The following is a 20,091-nucleotide window of genomic DNA, read 5'->3' on the forward strand; positions in this document are numbered from 1 at the left end:
CCCATAGGGCAGCCTCTGGTAACCAAGGAAAGCCCTGAATCCCACAGTGGCCTGGCTGGTACCCAGAGAAGCAGGGCTAAGATAGTGAGGCGTGTAGCAAACAGCAGATCTGCATCCATCCTTTGTGCTGGCAGCAAGCCGCCTAGAGCTGCAACCCTGTGGGTCTCGTGCTTAGTGTGCAAATGAGCCTCTAGGTGCCTGGTTCCCTGTGCAAGAAGCCTAACCAAGGCCCGGAGAAAGAATGGAGCGATCTGAAAACATACTTGTGCCTGACCCAGCCTTTCTGGATAGACGGCTTTCCCTCTTGGCATGTCTAGTGTGTGCTGGGCACCCACTGAAAGCCTCATTGGCTTCCCAGCAGATGTGTGTCAGGGACAGGGTCCTGTGCTTGTACTTACTGTCCTCCCTGTGCTGGTGACACTGAGGGCACCCACGGAGAAGGACAAGCTACATCAGCATAGGCACTGCCTCTAGGGGAGATACCAGTGCTCTCCTGAGGGCTACAGGCTCACTTCTGTTCTTGGTCAGGTGCTTTTGTGCACTGGCGAGATGATCAAGCATCTGGTGGCCTAGCCCCAGTGACTGGAACTGTGGGCTGAGAGAGGGCCTGTATAAGGCCTGGCAACTTGAAATACCCAGCACTCCTGATCAAATTGTATTTGGCCATATCCCTCCAGTGTTGGCAATGCTGACTTCAGGCTCCTTATTTAAGTGGGAGGAGTCAGGAGATAAAGGTCAACTGGGGTTTGATCTGCTTAAAGGCATTTCGCCTTCTGTATGGTTTCTTCCAGAGCAGAGACAGTCTCTGTCTCGTTACTTACTCTCTGGCTTTGAGTACTGTGAGTGACTTTACATGCCTGAGCTACTGGACAGAAGTCCACACCCCTCTTTATCTCCAAGCAGTCTGAGACTTACAGGGAATGTGGTGACAAGCCCAGCCTTACCATATCTCTTCCCTAAACTTGGCTGTATCCTGAAAGGACCTTAAAAAAACTTTTAGTCCCTAGTGGTTACATTGGAATGAAGAGAAAACATTCTTTCCCCCAGCATTGGTTCACTGTAGACTTGGGCTGGCGGTGGAGACTCTTGCACATGTTGCCTTGGCCATCTCTAGTGCAAAAACACGTGCACACACACACACACACACACTCACACACACACTGCCACCCTCTGCTATGGAAACCTTTCATCCTTCCAAATATTTGAGTCCAATGAGTTTGTGTGTGTGTGTGTGTGTGTGTGTGTGTGTGTGTGTGTGTGTGTGTGTGTGTGTCTGATGTGTACTCAACAGGAGACTTCTGGCTGGGGGTTTCAGAGTCCAGCAAATGCTCCTGGGTCCTCAGCAACTCCAAAGAAAAGCTCTAAGTTATGACTGCGCGTTACAATTTCTAACACACCCACAGTGAGAACCCAGATAGCACTAAATATTCTGAGTGTGGGTTAATGGGGTCTCCTAGAAGTCTGTGGGGCACAGTGGTCTGGTCACACCCTGATCTAAGGCCTCTGTTGGCCCTTTTCCCTCAGCTCTCCTTTGGCCCCATATCTGTACCCTCCTCTTTATTGTCTGGGCTGTTCGTTGGTGCCTCTCAACCTGGTGGCCATTCCAACTGGCTCTTGGAGTGGACTCGTGGCACAAATGATTCTGATTTCTTCTTGAGAGCATTAGTCCATTTTATAGTTTAAAACACTGAGGCCTCCCAAGGAGCCTTAGAAAGTTTCTCAGGAGCAAAACTAGCCTCATAAACATCATGTCTGGGAAGGATGCAGAGGGGCTCGAGTGTGTCCACTGACCATCTGTCTTTCCTTGCAGCCCTGCTGTCCTCCTGGTGTGAAGAACTTGGCCGCCTGCTGCTGCTCCGACATCAGAAGAGCCGCCAGAACGACCCCCCTGGGAAACTCCCCATGCAGCCCCCCCTCAACTCCATGAGCTCCATGAAACCCACTCTGTCGCACAGGTAAGTGTCCAGGTACCTTCAAGATGGACTACCGAGGCAGGCAGTAAGCACCTCCATCTTCCAGGTGCCTGGGGTCTGCTTGGAAACCTCCCTCGGTGTAATACCTGGGCGTGGGGCCTCTGAGAGACAGTCGGCCTTTACATCCTCCTAAATGGCTTGCTTCTTCCCATCAGGCAGGGATGAGAAGACCAGTTTTTCCCCACTGGCCACCTTGTCCTTCAGATGCCTCCAGTAGATCATTAAGAATCATGAGTTTGGAGCCTTCCCTCTATCCAGAGCAGGCATTTGGGCACTTTCAGGGAAACCAAAGCGAGTAGGGTCTCAGGACAGCTCATGGCCCCACCTCAGTGTGGAGCAGAACCAGGCTACACCCACCATAGTGGAGCAAGTGAAACTGAGCTGGGTCTGCCAAAACCCTGGATCCTAGGCAGGAACAGGCTTGCTAGGGGCTGGCAAGCACCTAGAAACTGGCCAGGCTGCCCTGCACCAGCCTCAGAAAAGCACGTGGTGAGACTGGCAATTCCCTGTTAATTATCTTGCAGGCGCCTTGCTGAGCCGATGCTCTGAGCATTCTGTGGGCTGACCCTGCAACAACAGGGCCCGTCATGCTTCTGCACTCCCCTGTGGGTCCTCACTAATGACTGGGGCCTCCGCAGCCGGCTTGGCTCTCATTATCCTGCCTGGCCGAGAGACTCACAGCCCAGAACATCCTGTAGTCAGTTCTGGACTGCATACATAGTCCAGGCACTGCCAGAACTCAGTGTCAACCTTGTCCTCTAAATTGAAATCTGTCAGAACCAGAGAGGACCTCAAGCACACGTCAAAGCCAAGTGCCCTACCTGGCCAGGATGGCCCAACTGTGTTTATCTACCATGGTCAGGAGCACTTCGAAGCATAGTAAGACCTTACCATACAGCACACTGACACTGTCTCGCTAGGCTCTGATAGACAACCTCTTCCTCCTGTGCCAGTGTTTCCTGGGGGGGTGGCACTTGACCTGGGTAGCTGTCCTGCCTACCTTACCTTTCTGATGACTGCCTCCCTGCTCCCTAAGCATTGCAGCAGCAAGAACACCTGACACATTTGGAACAGTGAGGGTGTCACCTTAGTTGAGAACCATTCATTGCTCTAGAGAGGTAAACCTGCTTCCTTCTGCCTTTTAGTCCTTATCCCTGGTCAAGCTGTCAATGAATAGGACTTTGGCCATTGGTCTGATGGTGGTGTAGCTTGACCATTCCATTGGTGTTTGGAGGCAGACAGAGTCTCCCTCAGTGGCACAGGCTGGTCTCCAACTCCTGATCCTCCTGCCTCAGCTTTTTAGTGCTAGGATTACAGGTGTGCGAGTGTTTGTGTGCATGTGTGTGAGCATGTACTCATGTGGAAGCATGTACATGTGAGTGCATGTCTGTGTGTGTGAGAGCGCACGTACATGCATTTGTGTGTGTGTGTGCATGCACGTGTACATGTGTGTGAGCATGTGTGTGTGTGTGCCATCATACTCAGCTGTGTCTTGCTAATTCCACCCAGCCCCTTAGTGCTTCAGAACCATCTGGACTCTCATCACCCCATTAACATGCCCCTCCCAACTTTCTTGCCTGAGTCATTTTACTGTTGGTGATGGTGATAGACCAGAGTGCTGTGGCTTCCCACTAGAGACCTCCTGTCTCAGACCTGCTTGGCCATGGCTATTGTAGCCCTGGAGGGTGGCAGGTTTTGACCACAGCCAGTCTTTTGCTAGATCTTCATTAAGTTGAGCTGATACAGGTTATCTGTCATTAAACAAAAGAAAGCAGTCTCTTTACTGAGAAGCTGACTCTACCAGCAGAGGAGGAAGGCTCCTGGGGCAGAATTAGGAGCTGGTGGATAGAGGGCAGGGCAGAGGGAAGCTGGATCCTTCTTGTATCTGGGAGGAGAGTAAGCAGGATGGTTTTTGGAAGGCTCCTGAGGTGTCTTGACCATGGAGGATCCAAGGCTGAGGAGAAGCCACCTGCATTCTGTAACCTCAAACTAGTTCTGCCCAAAAACACTGTGTGTAAAAAGCCACCCAAGGTCCTGCTACCTCTGCTACCATGACATGGTAGGGTCAGGGCCTAGAAGATCCAGCGGGATAAGAGATAATATAAAGCAAGTGGTCTGCAAGCTTAAAGACCTAGGTACCATGTATTCTGTGGCCATTTATGACCTTTCAGAGACAGGCTGGGAAGCTGGGCACTTGCTGAGTAGTTATTAGGTTTGAGGCTGATTGGTTAAACTGAGTGAAGGTGCCTCTTGGGAGCACAGCAAGGTCACAGAACTTAGAAGGAAACTAAACCTGGTCCAGAGTGGGAAAGTGAGTTGCCCAAGAACACACAGCTTATAGAATTGAAGTAGGGCACAGAAGAGTGTGTTCAAGGGTGGTGAGGGTATAACTGTTTGTTGTGAGGGTTCTGAAACAGTCCATGCCCTGCTCCGATCTGTGGCTTACCCTAGGTAATTACCATAATACTGCCACATTATGGTGGGGCAACTGTTAGACAATGGCCTGGCCCTTCTTCAAACCCAGGACTGTGGAGAGGACACTCAGTAACCAGTGGCCAGGAATTGACTGGCTGTTCCTTGTAACCTTTATCCATGTCCCTGTGGGAGAAAGCGCTCATTTCCAGGGGAACTCTGGAGGGTGCAGCACCTGTTAAACCTCTCTCTAATATAAATTCCTAAACATAGATAGTGAGAGAGAAAGCAAGTCTTTGCAACTGAGAAACTGACTGGTATCTTCAAAAGGGCTGTTGTCTTCTTACTAAGGGTGGAGTGCTTTCTGTACATTGGGAAGTCTGGAGTTGGGTGCCCAGAGGAGCCAGGAGTTTAGAGACTCTGGGTCCTTCCTCAACTGGAGGCTCTGAAGCAGTAGGGAGAAACCAGGGAGCTGGAAACCCTACCTGGACCCAGAGGTCTGGAGGGCCCCTGGGGACCACAGTATTTTTATGGTTCAGAGCAATGTCATATCCTCTGCAAGCCATGAAGATGTGGTGGTGCCACAGTTGGGTGAGGCCACAAGTCGGAGCCCAAGTACTTATCTTTAGACTGGGCTGCCTCCAACCAAACCCCTTGACCTCTTCAAGCTCCCGAAGTCCCAAAGAGACACAGTGCTGCCCATCACCTTGAGAGAAATATAGGAAGCCAGGCTGTGACCCTGTGAAGAGTAGGAACCATAGCTTGTAAAAGTCCTCAGCTCCTCTTTTAGCTTCACCATTGACCAGACCGAGGTCATCTTCCACTTAGCAAAGAGCCACAGAAACATCATACACCCCAACCCCACCCAATAACTCCAAGAGAGAAGCTGGGAGGTGCCTGGAGGATCCAGCCATTGCCAGGGCAGAAGGGCACCTTCGGTGTCCCTGAGGTGATCTGGACTTTATCCTAACAACTTCTGTTTCCTCATCCAGGTTTTTAATGAGTGGTTTAAAAAGCCATTTGTGATTAGCACATTGTCTCTATGCAAATCGGTGTCGCAAAGCTAATTAAGAGTCTAATAAATCTTGTTTATCTATTAATTTGATTACAATCAAAGCCGCTGGAGCCTCTGAGATCAAGGGTGATCTTGCTCCTCCTCCAGGGCCAGGGATTTGCTACAATCTAAAGAGAGGCCCCGGTATGCTAGGTAGAGACACAGCAGGTGTGGAGCCAGGCTGCTGCCTTCTAGCCCTGAGACTGGGCACTGTTTTCTGACCTCCAGTTTCTTCATCTGTAGGAAGAATAGTAGAACCAAGTCTGGTACATCGGGATCCCAGGGATTTGTATGTCCTCCAAACATTAGCCTAATGTCCTCTTGACAGGCTCTTTCTTGCCTTTCCAGCCTCTTTAGAGCAGGCATGGGGTGTGTGGTAGAGTACTTGTTTTGCATACCCAAGGCCCTGGGTTTGGTTGCTAGCACTACAGAAAGCAAAACCAAAGGCACCAAAGATTCAGGCTGTATCCCAGCACAGGAGAGGTGGGTGCAGTGCAGGAAGGTCAAAAATTTAAGACCAGCCTGTGCTACATAGTGAGACCCTGTCTCAAAACAAAAGGAAAAACACTCAAGTCTTAAGTGTAGTTACTTTTTACACAACTGTACCAGGCTCTATTGGTAGTAGGCCCTTCTTGCCCCCAGAAAATTGTTTTTAAAAACAAAGTAAAAAGAGCCATTGAGATAGCCCAGTGGACAAAGGCGCCTGACAACTACTTTGTTTGGTCTCCTGGAACCGACATGGTGAAGGGAGAGAACCAACTCCTACAGTTTGTCCTCTGACCGCCACGTGTATACTGTGGCATATGTGTTTCTACGTTGATGCACACACAATTTTACTTTTCCAAGACAGGGGCTTATTACTACGTAGCTCTGGCTGACCTGGAACTCATTATGTAAACCAACCTGGCCTCTGAAAAAAGGAAAAACACTCATCTTATATGTAGTTACTTTTTACATAACTCTACCTCTTCACCTGCCTCTGGCTCCTGAATGCTGGAATTAAACTTGTGTGCCACTACACCATTTTTTAAGATTTATTTATTTATTTATTTTTTATTTTTGGAGGTTTTGTTTGTTTGTTTGTTTGTTTTTTCAAGACAGGGTTTCTCTGTGTAGCCCTGGCTGTCCTGCAACTCACTCTGTAGACCAGGCTGGCCTCGAACTCAGAGATCTACCTGCCTCTGTCTCCCAAGTGCTTGGATTAAAGGTGTGTACCACCACTGCCCGGCTATTTATTTATTTTTAAGAAAAGCTCAGAGTAAAAAAGCTGAGGAGAGCTGGGCAGTGGCGGCGCATGCCTTTAATGCCAGCACTTGGGAGGCAGAGGCAGGCGGATTTCTGAGTTTGAGGCCAGCCTGGTCTACAGAGTGAGTTCCAGGACAGCCAGGACTACATAGAGAAACCCTGTCTCGAAAAAACAAAACAAAAAAAAAAAAAAACAAAAACAAAAAAAACCAAAAACCAAAAAAAACTGAGGATCCCCAGAGGTCATTAACAGTGCCGATCACTGAGACACCAGGATTCCATCCCTGCTGGCCAATGTTTACACCCTCTCCCAAAGGCCTTGGGGTGTATTTCCCAGAGACCCCTCCGCCTAAGACCTTTTGTCACTCAGTCTCCTCCCACTCCAGCCAGCCCCTTTTTCCCTGCTGGCACAGGAGCTTGGTTTGTCCTTGATCTTGGACACAGAGACAGAGGTGAGAGTCCAGGCAGAGGTGACACATCACAGGCCTGATACAATGGGTGCCTGTCAAGTCCAGAGCCTGTAGAAGGCGATGAGTCACAGTGTGCTGGTGGATGCCACTTCTGTCGTAAGGCCTGGGGCCACCCTCCTCTGTGCCTGTCACTTGCTTCTCCAGGATGCATCCAGCAGCCCACAGGCCCTGTGCACACATATGGCCACCTTTGCTCTGGAACAGTGAACCTACTACCTAGGCTGTAGAGAGCCTACTTTGGGAATGTTGGTTAGCTTTGTTCTCTGTCAGTAGTAGGCGGAACAGGAAGAGGTTGATTTCCTCCCACAAGGCCCAGCCACAGTGCTGAGGATGGTAGGGGGCTTTAGATGTAGTAGTCTGGGAGCCAAGGTGGTGAGAGACAAGGCCCCCCTAAACCTGTCCAGCTGCTTGTTAGAACCTGAATCAAACCTCCATGAACCCAACCCTGGCCTGGAAGGTGGTAGAGAGTTTGTGAAGCAGTTCTGAAGGGTGGCGTGTGGTGGGAGAAAGACACTGGGCATGCGCTCAGGCTCATCTCGAAAATGAGAGTGTGGGAGCCTGCCCCGAGGAAGACTTGTGGGGTCAGCTAGTGAGGGATGGGTCCAGGTTGGTAGATACCTGGCCAGGCAGCAGGGTCCAGAACAACTTGAGGTAGGGTTAGTCTCTGAACAATGAAAGCACAGGCCACAGAGCTCAGTCACCACGGCCTGGAAAATACAGGTCTTGCTCGGGAGTGCTGCTCCATGCTCAGGGCCAGTTCAGGGCCTGGCTCCTGGCTAGCTTTTTGTCCACTGGCCTTTAATCCACAAAACTGCTGGATTCCTCTCACTCTAGACTCTGGAGCAGAGGCTAGGAAGATGATAATCATATGTGTAACAAGTGACATGAAAAATACGTTAAAAAAAAAAAAAAACAGGGTGTGGTGCTTCTTTATATTATGAGAGAATGGGAAGGCTTTCCAAAGAGGTGACTTTCCAGAGAAACAGGAAGGAAGTCAGTACAGACCCGTGGAGGCAGACCCAGGGAAAAGGGTGCCACCCATGAGATTTTCTGCTGCTCTGGGGCACAGGTACAGTGTTTTATGGCTTTCACTGAGGAAGTAAGGGCGATCTGAGTGGGGCTAGGGACCCTAGCAAGTCTTAATGCTGTACATCACTTTGGACCCCTCTCGCTCCTCCCACGACACTCTGGCTGGCTGGAAGGCCTCGCTGAGTGCTCTCTGTAAGACTGAGACTAGGATAGAGGAGGTAGATTCCTGTGGGCTTCTTAGGAAGAGCTCCCTGTATCCTCTGCTCAGTGTAGGGCTGCACTGAGGAGGCATGGGGGAGGCTTGGGGGTGAGCTGGTAGGGTAGATCATTCTGGAGTGCATTTGGACTTTACCCAGTAAACACTGGAGCCTGATGGTGCTGACTTGTAGGTGAGGGAAGGTCTCAACCAGGCAGGGATGTGCACAGGACTGGAGGGGATGGGAGTGGAGCACCCGGGTAGGCTTGGTCCTGGGCCCAGAGGAAGGGTGACCCAAGCCTGAATTCCAATCCAGGTCAGTGGGACTCAGTTCAGCAGCTAGTTTGTCATGAGGTGCTGAGAACAAGGATAGAAGCAAGATTCCACCCAGGCCCTTCCAGCCTTTTTGTTTCGTGTGTTTGTTTTTTGGGTTTTTTGTTTGTTTGTTTGTTTGTTTGTTTGTTTGAAACAGGGTTTCTCTGTGTAGCCCTGGCTGTCCTAGAGCTCACTCTGTAGACCAGGCTGGCCTCGAACTCAGAGATCCGCCTGCCTCCGCCTCCCAAGTGCTGGAATGCTGAGGTCCTGGCCGTTTCTATAGGGAGTCATGGGAAATCAGCATGCTTGAAGAAGAGGCTTAAGAGTGAGCTTTAGGTCACACTAGCTAGCATCTTCACTGCATAGCTTCTGGACTGTGGGCCCAGTTAAAGCAGCTACCACAGGGGTAGCCCCTGCAATGTTGGGAGAGGGTCACATCTGCCTGGCCCATTCCCATGGAACAAGTGCTGTCATGAGCCTGGAGCCCTAGAGCTCATGGGGCCAAAGGTCAGCTGGGACAGAGAAGTGAAGACACTGATGCCTGAGCCCTGCCCCAGCTCTAAAGACCTCTTCTGTCTTTGCAGTGATGGGTCATTCCCTTATGACTCTGTCCCTTGGCAGCAGAACACCAATCAGCCTCCTGGCTCCCTCTCCGTGGTCACCACGGTGTGGGGAGTGACCAACACATCCCAGAGTCAGGTAAGAACCTGTCCCATCCCCTACCCTGGCTCCTTCTAGGCACGAGTGTCTCTTATTCCTCCTGAGGGTGGGGAGGGGGGTTCTCCAGAGAGCCATGCTGTGACAGCTCTCACTGTCTGAGGACAGACCACACCACTCCAGGAAGGGTACACAGCTGCCTCAGGAGGCACACAACTGGGTCCCTAAGGACCATCCCCCATTGTAGGGCCTTCTGAGATAGAAGAGGGGGGTGTTTATGTGACAAGGCCACAAGTACTTTTCTGAGACCATGTTTTCTCTAGTTGTGCAAACAATAGGTGTTACTGACCTCAGAGTTCTAAGCTGGAAACCCTTGGCCCTGAATGGCCTGGATTAGGTTTTCCTAAGATGTCACCTCTTAGTAAAGGGTGCCTTAGCCTGACAAGCCCAGTTGCCTTCCTAGATAAACCATTCTTGTTTCCTCCTCTTTTCTCTCTCCATGCCTCTGTCCTAACAGAGGGTCCTCAACTGCTAGACCTGATCCAGGCCATCCTGGAGGGAGCTGTCATGCTTCCCTGGGGTCTTCATCCACAGACAACCTCTGAGCCAAAGACACAGAGATGTCTTTCAGAACAGCATCTCAGAGCATCTGTGTACCCTGGGTACCCAAGCCCTATTGCAGAGTTGGGACTGTGTAGGCTGTGTGCCAAGGACTACTGACCTGCCTCATATCCCTCTCTGGAGTGCTGGGGACCACTTGGGCTGGCTTTGTGGGCCTTGGCCTCACTCCTTCCTGGCTAACATTCTCAGCCCACTCCTTTTGATCCCTATGCAGTCTGGGACTATTCAAGTCACTCCCATGCTTCTCTCTGCCATGTTTCGGTCTTTGTCTTCTCGCTATTCTTTCTCCACGCTGTCTCAGGTACCGACCTCAATGATAGCCACTCTCTCTGCTTGCAGGTCCTCGGAAACCCTATGGCCAATGCCAACAACCCTATGAACCCAGGTGGCAACCCCATGGCATCGGGCATGAGCACCAGCAACCCCGGCCTCAACTCCCCACAATTCGCAGGACAACAGCAACAGTTCTCCACCAAAGCTGGCCCTGCACAGCCCTATATCCAGCCCAACATGTACGGCCGGCCTGGCTACCCTGGTAGCGGGGGCTTTGGAGCCAGGTGAGTGACCAACCTGGGTGGTGGTCTTCTACAGCGGTATATTAGCCCTGCCTTCTTACCTACATCTGGGAAGGACTCTTACTTCAATGCCAGCTCCACATGGCCTGGTCCAGGATATGAGGACAGTTCTGCCATGTGTCTTACCAGGTTGGCATCAACCCCACAGGGGTAGAGAGGATACTTCCTCACTTCCTTCCTAGCCTTATATCTTTGTGAGTTCTAAGACAGCGGGGTGAGCTGGCAGGGCCGAAGAGCAGTGGTGGTGGGCTCCACCTGTCCTAAGCTCCTTCAGAAAGCTCTTTGCCTCACTGACCTGAAGAAGAAGAATGAAATGGAGACTAGAGTCCCCAACCTCAGACTGCAGTGAGGAAGGGACAGAAGCAGCTCATTCCTGGTAGCTCTAGGGGCAAAGTTGCTGCATTTCTGGCCTTGTAGTTCAAAACAGGAGTCTCACACACCTCAACCCACTTCCACAGCACACAGCACCATACAATTCTCAGGTCAGTGTTCACTAGAAGGTAGGCCTGGGTGGCAGATGGGGCGCTATTGAAATATCCTAGCCCCAGCAAAGATTCAAAAAGCAAGTGTCCTACTCATCACAGTAGCAAGAATAGCTGCCAACTTCAGAAGTCCCAGGTTCCCCCTACTGGGCCCCACATCCACACGCTAGGTACATGGAATGCATGTGTATAATCCAAAAGCCTTCCTCCTGGCCCTGGGCATGTTCCAGGGTCAGCTTAAAAAATGAGTACTCTCTGATTGGCCCCTGCTTCTCCTCCACAGTTACCCTGGGGGTCCTAGTGCCCCTGCAGGCATGGGCATCCCTCCACATACCCGGCCTCCTGCTGACTTCACCCAGCCAGCTGCTGCTGCTGCAGCGGCTGCAGTAGCAGCAGCCGCCGCCACAGCTACAGCCACAGCCACAGCTACAGTGGCAGCCTTGCAAGAGACGCAGAACAAGGATATAAACCAGTATGGACCGGTAAGGGTTCCTGCCTGCTGGCCTGGCCTCACCCAGACTGGGGAAATCTTGAGTGTAAATGCCATGGGTATCCTTGGAAGCCCCTACGAGGGTGTTGTGTTTGGGTGTGGTAGAATGGTTGGGTGTGGTGGGGGGATTTGGGTGTGCTATGCTCTGTGTGGGTTGGTAGCTCACCAGTGCATATGGGGAAAGAGCTGTGCTATTGGTCTCAGTTCCTGCTTACCAAACAGTAGGCTGTGTGCCTAAAATGGCTTTGTGACTAGCCTGTCCCTAATCACCTCTGAGGCCACTATCGTCCCATTAACCTATTCTGTGGATTTTACCCAGGCCTCCTCATAGATCCTCTGACCTTCAAAAGGATGGGGTGGGTGTGAAAAGGGGAACCCCGTAACCATGCAGGGCAGAAGCATGGAGGAAGGGTACAGGGTAGGCAGGAGGAAGTGGGCTGGGTAAATCACACTTAGTGTATGGAGGCTGTGTTTCCATTGGCCACTGACAAAGGGCAAGGCTGGGGCTTTCAGGAAAGGGCTTCAGCCTCCATCCTCATCCACCTCCCCTTCCTATGTCCTTCCTGTGCCCCTCCCATTTCTGCCCACTTCCCTGACCCCTGCCTGCCTCCCTGGGAATGCTGCCTGTGCCTTGGAGTGACTGCTCCCCGCCCTACCCAAACCCTCCAGCTGCATTTTCCCATGAGACCTGCAGAGGGCAGTAGTGAGCCCTGGAGGACTGGGTCCTTTGAGACCTGGTTCCTAACTACAGCCCCGTGGGAAAGTGTTCCTTCCCCTTAGTCCCCTAACCTTCCCTCCCTGCACTTTCAATGCATGTGGCATTTTATTCTTTTTTTTTTCTTCTTCTCCCGTTGAAGGTGTGTTCCTCTTTCCAGATGGGTCCCACCCAGGCGTATAACAGCCAATTCATGAACCAACCCGGGCCTCGGGGGCCTGCCTCCATGGGGGGCAGCATGAACCCTGCCAACATGGCAGCTGGCATGACACCCTCGGGCATGAGCGGCCCTCCCATGGGCATGAACCAGCCCCGACCACCCGGCATCAGCCCCTTTGGCACACACGGGCAAAGGATGCCCCAGCAGACCTACCCAGGCCCCCGGCCCCAGTCCCTTCCTATTCAGAGCATAAAGAGGCCATACCCGGGAGAGGTAAGTGTGACTACTGATGGGGGATGGGAGAACGGGGCATTGACAGAGGGACCATGGACAGAGCCTTGGGAAGGGCACAGTTTGGCCACTTAGAGAACTTGAACTAAAGGTTAGGCTTCGGAGTCTTAGTCCTTGGCTACTGCCATCTGTTGTGGAAAACCACAAGCAAGTCACAACACCTGAGTGTGTATGACTTTTTAAATCAATGATATTCACAACCCACCCTGGCCTTTAGGATGCCTGGAGGATAAGAGACCATGACATTGTAAAATACCCTGCCTAGAGCTGGCAAGTGTAGAAGCAGAAACCATGGAAACCACTTACTGCTATCTATACTCAGATACTAACTGGATGACTTTGGAGGAAGACCTCAATGCAGGGAGCCACCTAGAGAATGAGGGCTGCCACCAGACCCTCTAGTACAGGCTGTGTCAGGGAGGCCATCGGATGGCAGACAGTGTCCCTAGGGCTTACGTCCATCATAGTCACTCCTGGGGATAGTGCTGGTGTCTCCCAGCAGAGGTGCCAGAGGGAACCATCCCAGCAGACTGTTCCAAACTCAGTGTAAGGTCAGGAGGAAAAGATATGTCACCAGGCCTCAGTGATACTCAGAATACAACTGAGACCAGGAACCTTGCCCAGCAGATACCCCACCCCATCCCACCCCACCCCACTCCAATGAAGTTTGTCTTTGGCACATGCCATGATGCCCCTTTCTGAGCATGGCACCTCAGCTCTCCATCTTCTTTGATCATGTCCTTCTGGCTGGTCAAAACTGTGGCCTTCGGATTGAGCTGAAGCAGGTTTCTGTCCCAAGAAAGCATAAGTTCTCTATCCCCACAGGTCCCTTCAGTAGCCATTCTCACAGAGGTTGGATGATGTCATAGTTGGTATGGGTGTCCTAAGCCTGAGACTTAAGAATAGGGTGCTAAGGTGCTACACCCAGGTGGCCAACTCAAGACCTGAGCCTCAACCTAGTGGGCAATAGCTCAGGGAGAGAAATTCAAAGGTCCATAGGCCCCTCCCAGCCCTGGCTGTCCTTGGGTTGGGGCCTTAAGCTGATGGCTTCACTGCCAGAGTCACATACACAGTTGTGACTCTGAACACCCTCAACCTCCTGAGGGATCATTGGCTGCACTGGGCATGCGTGTCTGAGCCTCAGTGCTCGCCTGAGATGAGGCTGCAGAAGAATTACGCATTAAAAGTCCTGCATTGAGGCCGAGCCCTCTGCTTGTACTGAAGGTGTCCTCCCCAGAACACTGCTGCTTCCTGGCTGGCCCAGGTTATAAGATGATGGGTGGTCCCTGTCAGGGAGCTCTGATTTCTACCTCATGGTACCATGCTCATCCTATGTTAGAAGTGGTACAACCTAGCCACACATTGGTGGTGCACACCTTTAATCCCAGCACTTGGGAGGCAGAGGCAGGCAGATCTCTGAGTTCGAGGCCAGCCTGGTCTACAGAACAAGTTTCCAGACAACCAGGGCTACAGAGAGAAATCTTGTTTCAACAAAACAAAACAGAAAAATGGTACCACCTTAATTCAGGCTGGAACCATGTCGTCTGGTCCCCTACAACACTCCTGTAGCCTGATTGAACATGCAGGTACCAGCCGCCACTTCACACCACTGTGAGAGCTCACTGTGGCCCAGAGTAGCAGCTGTGCCCCCACCGTGAAGTCATCGACAGTTCCTGAGCGCAGCCCACTCTGATGAGCACTTCCAGGTGCTGCAGCATCGCCAACTAGATTTAAGCCTAGAGAGTGAGAGACTCAGACAGGGAATATTCTTAAGTAGGCATCAAAGGAATCATTGACTCTGGAACACCATGTTCTGGGTACTTAAGTTACAGGTAGCCTTGGATCATCCGCTGTTCCAGATAGGGAAGGTGGCAGGAGGTGACGCTGTCTCCTTTCTCAATAACCTCTCCAGGAGGGGCTGTCTTGCTCCCCACCCCTTGTGACTAGTTCCCCCACAGCTGAATAGTGAGTTGACGCTGCTAAGAATGGAACACTGGATACTTGCTCAGTGTAGGATATAAGGACAGTGCTATCCAGATCAGCCTTGCCTGCGGGGCTTGTCACATGTTGAAAACAAATCCTGTGACCTGCATTGTCCTGACACATTGTGGTACACACACAAGAACTTGGGAGAAACACAGGAGTACTTTAGGATTGAACCCCTCAAAGATACAGCTGAGATCCTTTGAGCGTCCATGGGGTTCTGAGGGCACAGGCTTCCAAAAGAACAGTTTCATGGAATGGTGGCCTGTGGTCTGGACATACAGAGTGTAGTATCCCTGGACATCACAGCAAGTGGAAGCTTTCCCTATTTTCTGGCTCATTCTCTCCATATGACAGGTAGAGAGGGCATCTTGTGTGTAGGAGACCACAGAGCTAAGAAGAGGAGCTGAAAAGACATCTTAGTGGTTAAGAGCACTTGTTGCTCTCACAGAGGAGCCAGGATCAGTTCCCAGGATCATATGATGGCTCATAACCATCCATAACTCTAATTCCAGGATTCTGATACATTCTTCTGACCTTCAGGGGCACCAGGCATGCACATAGTACACATACAGATAATATATATATATACATTAAAAAAAAAAAAAAAAAAAAAAAGCTGGGCCCAGACCTGACAGCTGAGTGCATGACCATGACCCAACCCCTGCCCTTTCTCCATCCTACAGCCCAACTATGGAAACCAGCAATATGGACCAAACAGCCAGTTCCCCACCCAGCCAGGCCAGTACCCCACCCCTAACCCCCCAAGGCCACTTACATCTCCCAACTACCCCGGACAAAGGATGCCGAGCCAACCCAGCACTGGGCAGTACCCACCCCCTACAGTCAACATGGGGCAGTATTACAAGGTGAGTACCATCTTCAGGGCACTCCAGGCACCCACATATCTAACCCGCCTGCAGCAGCATTCTGACCCTCTGTATTCCTGAAGGAATCAAGAGGCAGGGGCATGGTCCTGGTTTTCTGGAGGTGCTCAGCTGTGTCTGGGCTCAGATGGGTAGCCTTCCTCTCCTTCCTTCACAGTCCATGGGACAGTGATGACAGAGGAGACAATTCTGAAAGACAAAGCATGACCACCACTGTAATCTCGAGCCAGTTCCCCTTGCATGTGTTGTAAGCTTGTTGCTTATAGAATGTCTCTGTCCCTGTCTCAATGGCTGCCTAGCAACCCATAAAGGTGATGGCACCCTAGCTCACCCTTCTCCAGTGTTTGCTTCTCATTTTTCACTTTTACAGTGCTGCTGTGATAAAGATCTCTGAGCCCTTAACCTTTTCCATTGCTGCAAGATACTGTCTCAGAAGGGAAAGCCCCTCAGTCGTTTACACTTCCGGCTTGTTTGCCATCTTCGCTCAAGGGTGCTCATTTCAGCAACCAACCTGTAGCTGATTTGGAATCTGTCTGTGAACTGCAGAAGCAAAGCTCAGGCCCCTCCACTTTCCACACTAGTCCTAGAGACCCCATCTTAGTACCCTCTTCTCCGGTACACTTGTGTCTCCAAGGGCGTCAGGCCTTGGGGCTGTTCTGCTCACTCCTCTGCCTTAATTCATTTCAACAGCCAGAACAGTTTAATGGACAGAACAACACCTTCTCCTCCGGAAGCAGCTACAGCAGCTACAGCCAAGGGAGCGTCAACAGGGTGAGGGCCCAGAAAGTCCAGCCGACCCTCAGCAGGCATCAGCAGGCTTAAACACCCCTTACCTCCCCGCCCCGGCATCTCTACAAGATTTAGGGGTCCGCAGGTGGGGGATGCACTTTCCTGGCCATCTGCTGAGACATAGATACGCTCAGGATCTAGAGTTCACTGCCTTAATGAGTGACCAAGGACAAGCATGGGCCCTATAGAAAACCAGACAAAGACAGTGAGGGGAGAGGAGGCTGGTACTCCTCCCCCGAACAGGGTCAAGGAATATGGACTAGAACCACAATTCAGGGATGCCAGCTGCTCTTTCCTTCTGGTGTAGGTTACACAAGTCCCTAGCACACTGGACCTCTGTGTCTCCTTTGACCCTTGACTGTGGGAAGCCACAAATGTACTGACCCTGAGAGGCCTCAGTGGTGTGAACTTTAATATAAGGGACAAGGTCCTTCCCAGTCCCTCCTGTCCTCCAACAGAAGCAGAATCCTGTAGGAGAGCATGAGTCCTCTGGTGACTCTCCTCCCTTGCTGGGAAGGGTAATCCTAGGGTAGGACTTGGCACAGGTAGAGCATATGTCCACAGCTTGACCCATTACCTCTCTGTGAGTTTATAACCTATTTCTGATATCTTTTTCCAGCCTCCCAGGCCGGTTCCTGTGGCAAATTACCCTCACTCACCCGTTCCAGGGAACCCCACACCCCCCATGACTCCCGGGAGCAGCATACCTCCCTATCTGTCCCCCAGCCAAGATGTCAAGCCACCTTTCCCTCCTGATATCAAGCCAAATATGAGCGCTCTGCCACCACCTCCAGGTGAGGAGCCCATACCATCTATTCTTCAGTTGACTCTGCCCTCAGTGGGCAGGATCAGAAGGCTCTGAAGCTAGGCTACCTGAGGTGGGAGTTATGCAGAAAAGACAGGAGAGCTGAGAACAAGGATTCCCCAATCCCAGTGACATTCAGTGTGGGGCTGCACTGTCCATAGACCTCCTTATCCCTGGCCACCAGAAGAACATGGATCTTCAGATACTGAGAGGCCAGTGAGAGAAACAGGATTGCAGGGTGGGGTGAAATAGCTGAGCTGGAGGAGGCCACAGGCTCCCAGCCTGAGTTTGGGCTCACCACACTCTCTGTGGCTTGTGGCCCACATGTGTGTTCTTTGAGCATGCTTCTCAAAGTAGTGTCCCACGGATGAGAGAGTCCCTCTCCAGCCCCAGCACCTGTAAGGCTGAGGTGCTTGCCACTCATATGCTTCTTGTCTTTGCCCAGCCAACCACAATGATGAGCTACGGCTCACATTCCCCGTGCGGGATGGCGTGGTTCTGGAGCCCTTCCGCCTGGAGCACAACCTGGCCGTCAGCAACCACGTGTTCCACCTGCGGCCCACGGTTCACCAGACGCTGATGTGGAGGTGAGGTGGCCTGCATGGCAACTTCCTACCCCAGGCTCTGGAATGGTCCTGTGCAGGTGCTGGCAACAGCTTCCTGTCACCTCTTCAGCAACATTGACAGGGCTCTGGACTAGGCAAGGTCCTGGGAAAGTCACAGGGGACTCACAGGAGAGACCAAGCATCAATAGCTAGAAACAGCTGTTACCCAAGCCCTAAATATTGGCTGGACTTTCTGGAGGGTGAGGTGGTTAGCAGAGCCCTAGGGGCTGGAAAGAAGGTATCTCAAGGTGGTAAGTTGGCAGAAGGGGAAAACATCTATCTGAAGATGACTCATGTTGTCATGAAGTCAGGACAGTGTGAAGAGAGACTGCCGAGAACAGCAGAGTTAAACTAGGTCGGCCGGCTCACCAATCTCTATAGATTGCAAGCGGTTGACCAGTGTCCGATGCTGCCTACCCATAGGGCTGTGCTCCAGTGCCTGGACCAGGAGGCTCTGCATATGACCTCTGAGATCTTGGAGGCAATGCTTTTCCTTTTGATTTAAAGGGGAAACTGAGGCTAGAGGACTATTTTAAAGAATGTGAGTTCTCACAGCAAGAAGCAGAGCTAACACTTGAACTGGGGGCTTCTAAATTACCAAACCCCTCCTAGGTCTTTGGTCCTTAAGCAAGGTTCACCCAAGGCCTGGCCTAGAACCCCATCCCAGCATAGCTGCACAGTAAGCCTCCTCAGGCACTGGAAGTGGGCCTCTGCTCTCAGCACGTTTGACTTCACCCAGCTTTGGACAGTCAGTGGGCTGTTGCAGGCAAAACTGGGTATTCAGTTTACAGGAGCTAAGGTGTAAGGCAAGAGGCCTGAAGTTTCCGGGCACACAGACAAACATGGGCCAAAAATGGCACTCCTGCCTCTACCTGGAGATGGCCACAATGGGCCTTGCTACCGGTCTTGTCCAACAGCATCTGTCCTTTTGTCCTTCTGACCCTGTCATAGGAAAGAGGAGTCACTCTTAGCCAGGCAGGGCAGCCAGGGCTGTGGATATGGCTGCCATAGCATAGGATATGTAAATGGAAGGGCTTTGGACGTTAGGTCGGATTCATATTGTGGGAAGGGAGAGTCTCAAGGGTAGTGGTCCTTAACCTGTGGGTCACAACCCTTTGGGGGTTATATATCAGATATCCTGCATATCAGATATTTACATTACGATTCATAACCGTAGCAAAATTACAGTTATGAAGTAGCAACAAAAATAATGTTATGGTTGGGGGATCACCATGTGAGGAACTGTATTAAAGGGTTGCAGCATTAAGAACCCTAGGTGAGAGACGCTGCTAGGGTAAGAGAGAAGGAAAGGCTATGGCCAAAGGGTGGAGTCCCTGGGAACTCAGGCTGATGATGACCACCTTGTCCACCCCAGGTCAGACCTGGAGCTGCAGTTCAAGTGCTACCATCATGAGGACCGGCAGATGAACACCAACTGGCCAGCCTCGGTGCAGGTCAGCGTCAACGCCACACCCCTCACGATTGAGCGGGGAGACAACAAGACCTCCCACAAGCCCCTGCACCTCAAGCATGTATGCCAGCCTGGCCGGAACACCATCCAGATCACTGTCACCGCCTGCTGCTGTGTGAGTAGAGTGGCCAAACGGGGCTGGGAACACACCATCGGCCTCCCTTGAGTCTCCAGCCAGACCCTGGGACAGTCATTGTTCTCTCTCTCAGAAGTGATCTAAGCTGCTATGCTCTGACCATTTCTGTCAGACTCAGCCATTTCCCCTTCATGCTGCCTCTACTGGGCTTCCCTTTTGTTTCTTGGTGCCACCCCAGGCACGAGTTCCCCTATTACACTGACAAGGCCAAAGCTATAATCTATTCTTGTCTGATTTGCATGAGATTTTCATATTCCTACCACTTCCCCCTACTCCAAGACCCACCTCTGCTAAATGTGGAGTTAAATGGATTCCTGTTGTCCTATAGGGAGGATATATGCACACATGTACATGCACACACAGGCACATATACATATCCCACCAGTGCATATGATTTAAAACCACATCAGAACTCATCTACTGTCCCTCGAAATCAGAGGCTGGGACATAGGGCTTCCCTGGGATACGTACAGGGAAGTAAATTACCTGTCTTATTCTGTTGCTGTCTCTGAAGGACCATCCAAAAGGAAACGCTCTGGTCCTGTCTGTCTTTTCAGAGAGGATGAGGCCACAGAGATTAAGCTTATAGGCTGGGTTGCTTCCTGCAGCTGCACAGCCATAGCAGGAAGAGGTGAGATGCACAGTCCTAGAAGGCCTTCTAGAAGAAGGATGGCAGAGATAGGCTCACTTGACAAGAAGGATGGAAAGGACAGGAGAACAGTAAATATGC

General features: G+C 51.5%; 1 protein-coding gene across 6 annotated transcripts in view; it reads left to right on the forward strand.

Annotated features, from left to right (window-relative positions):
• Zmiz1 (zinc finger MIZ-type containing 1) overlaps positions 1-20,091 on the forward strand; it is a 200,168-nt gene that overhangs the window by 167,477 nt on the left and 12,600 nt on the right. For 5 of the 6 annotated variants that reach the window (XM_076931262.1, XM_034499099.2, XM_034499096.2 and 2 more), the window contains 10 exons: positions 1,811-1,955; positions 9,279-9,393; positions 10,312-10,529; positions 11,313-11,511; positions 12,377-12,667; positions 15,355-15,537; positions 16,246-16,326; positions 16,964-17,138; positions 17,595-17,736; positions 19,130-19,340. In XM_076931262.1, the coding sequence (XP_076787377.1) occupies positions 1,811-1,955; positions 9,279-9,393; positions 10,312-10,529; positions 11,313-11,511; positions 12,377-12,667; positions 15,355-15,537; positions 16,246-16,326; positions 16,964-17,138; positions 17,595-17,736; positions 19,130-19,340 (1,760 nt within the window). The remainder of the gene's footprint in view (positions 1-1,810; positions 1,956-9,278; positions 9,394-10,311; positions 10,530-11,312; positions 11,512-12,376; positions 12,668-15,354; positions 15,538-16,245; positions 16,327-16,963; positions 17,139-17,594; positions 17,737-19,129; positions 19,341-20,091) is intronic. The other variant, XM_034499097.2, reaches the window with a different exon arrangement.

Source organism: Arvicanthis niloticus, chromosome 3 (genome assembly GCF_011762505.2).
Source record: "Arvicanthis niloticus isolate mArvNil1 chromosome 3, mArvNil1.pat.X, whole genome shotgun sequence".
Lineage (NCBI taxonomy): Eukaryota > Metazoa > Chordata > Mammalia > Rodentia > Muridae > Arvicanthis > Arvicanthis niloticus.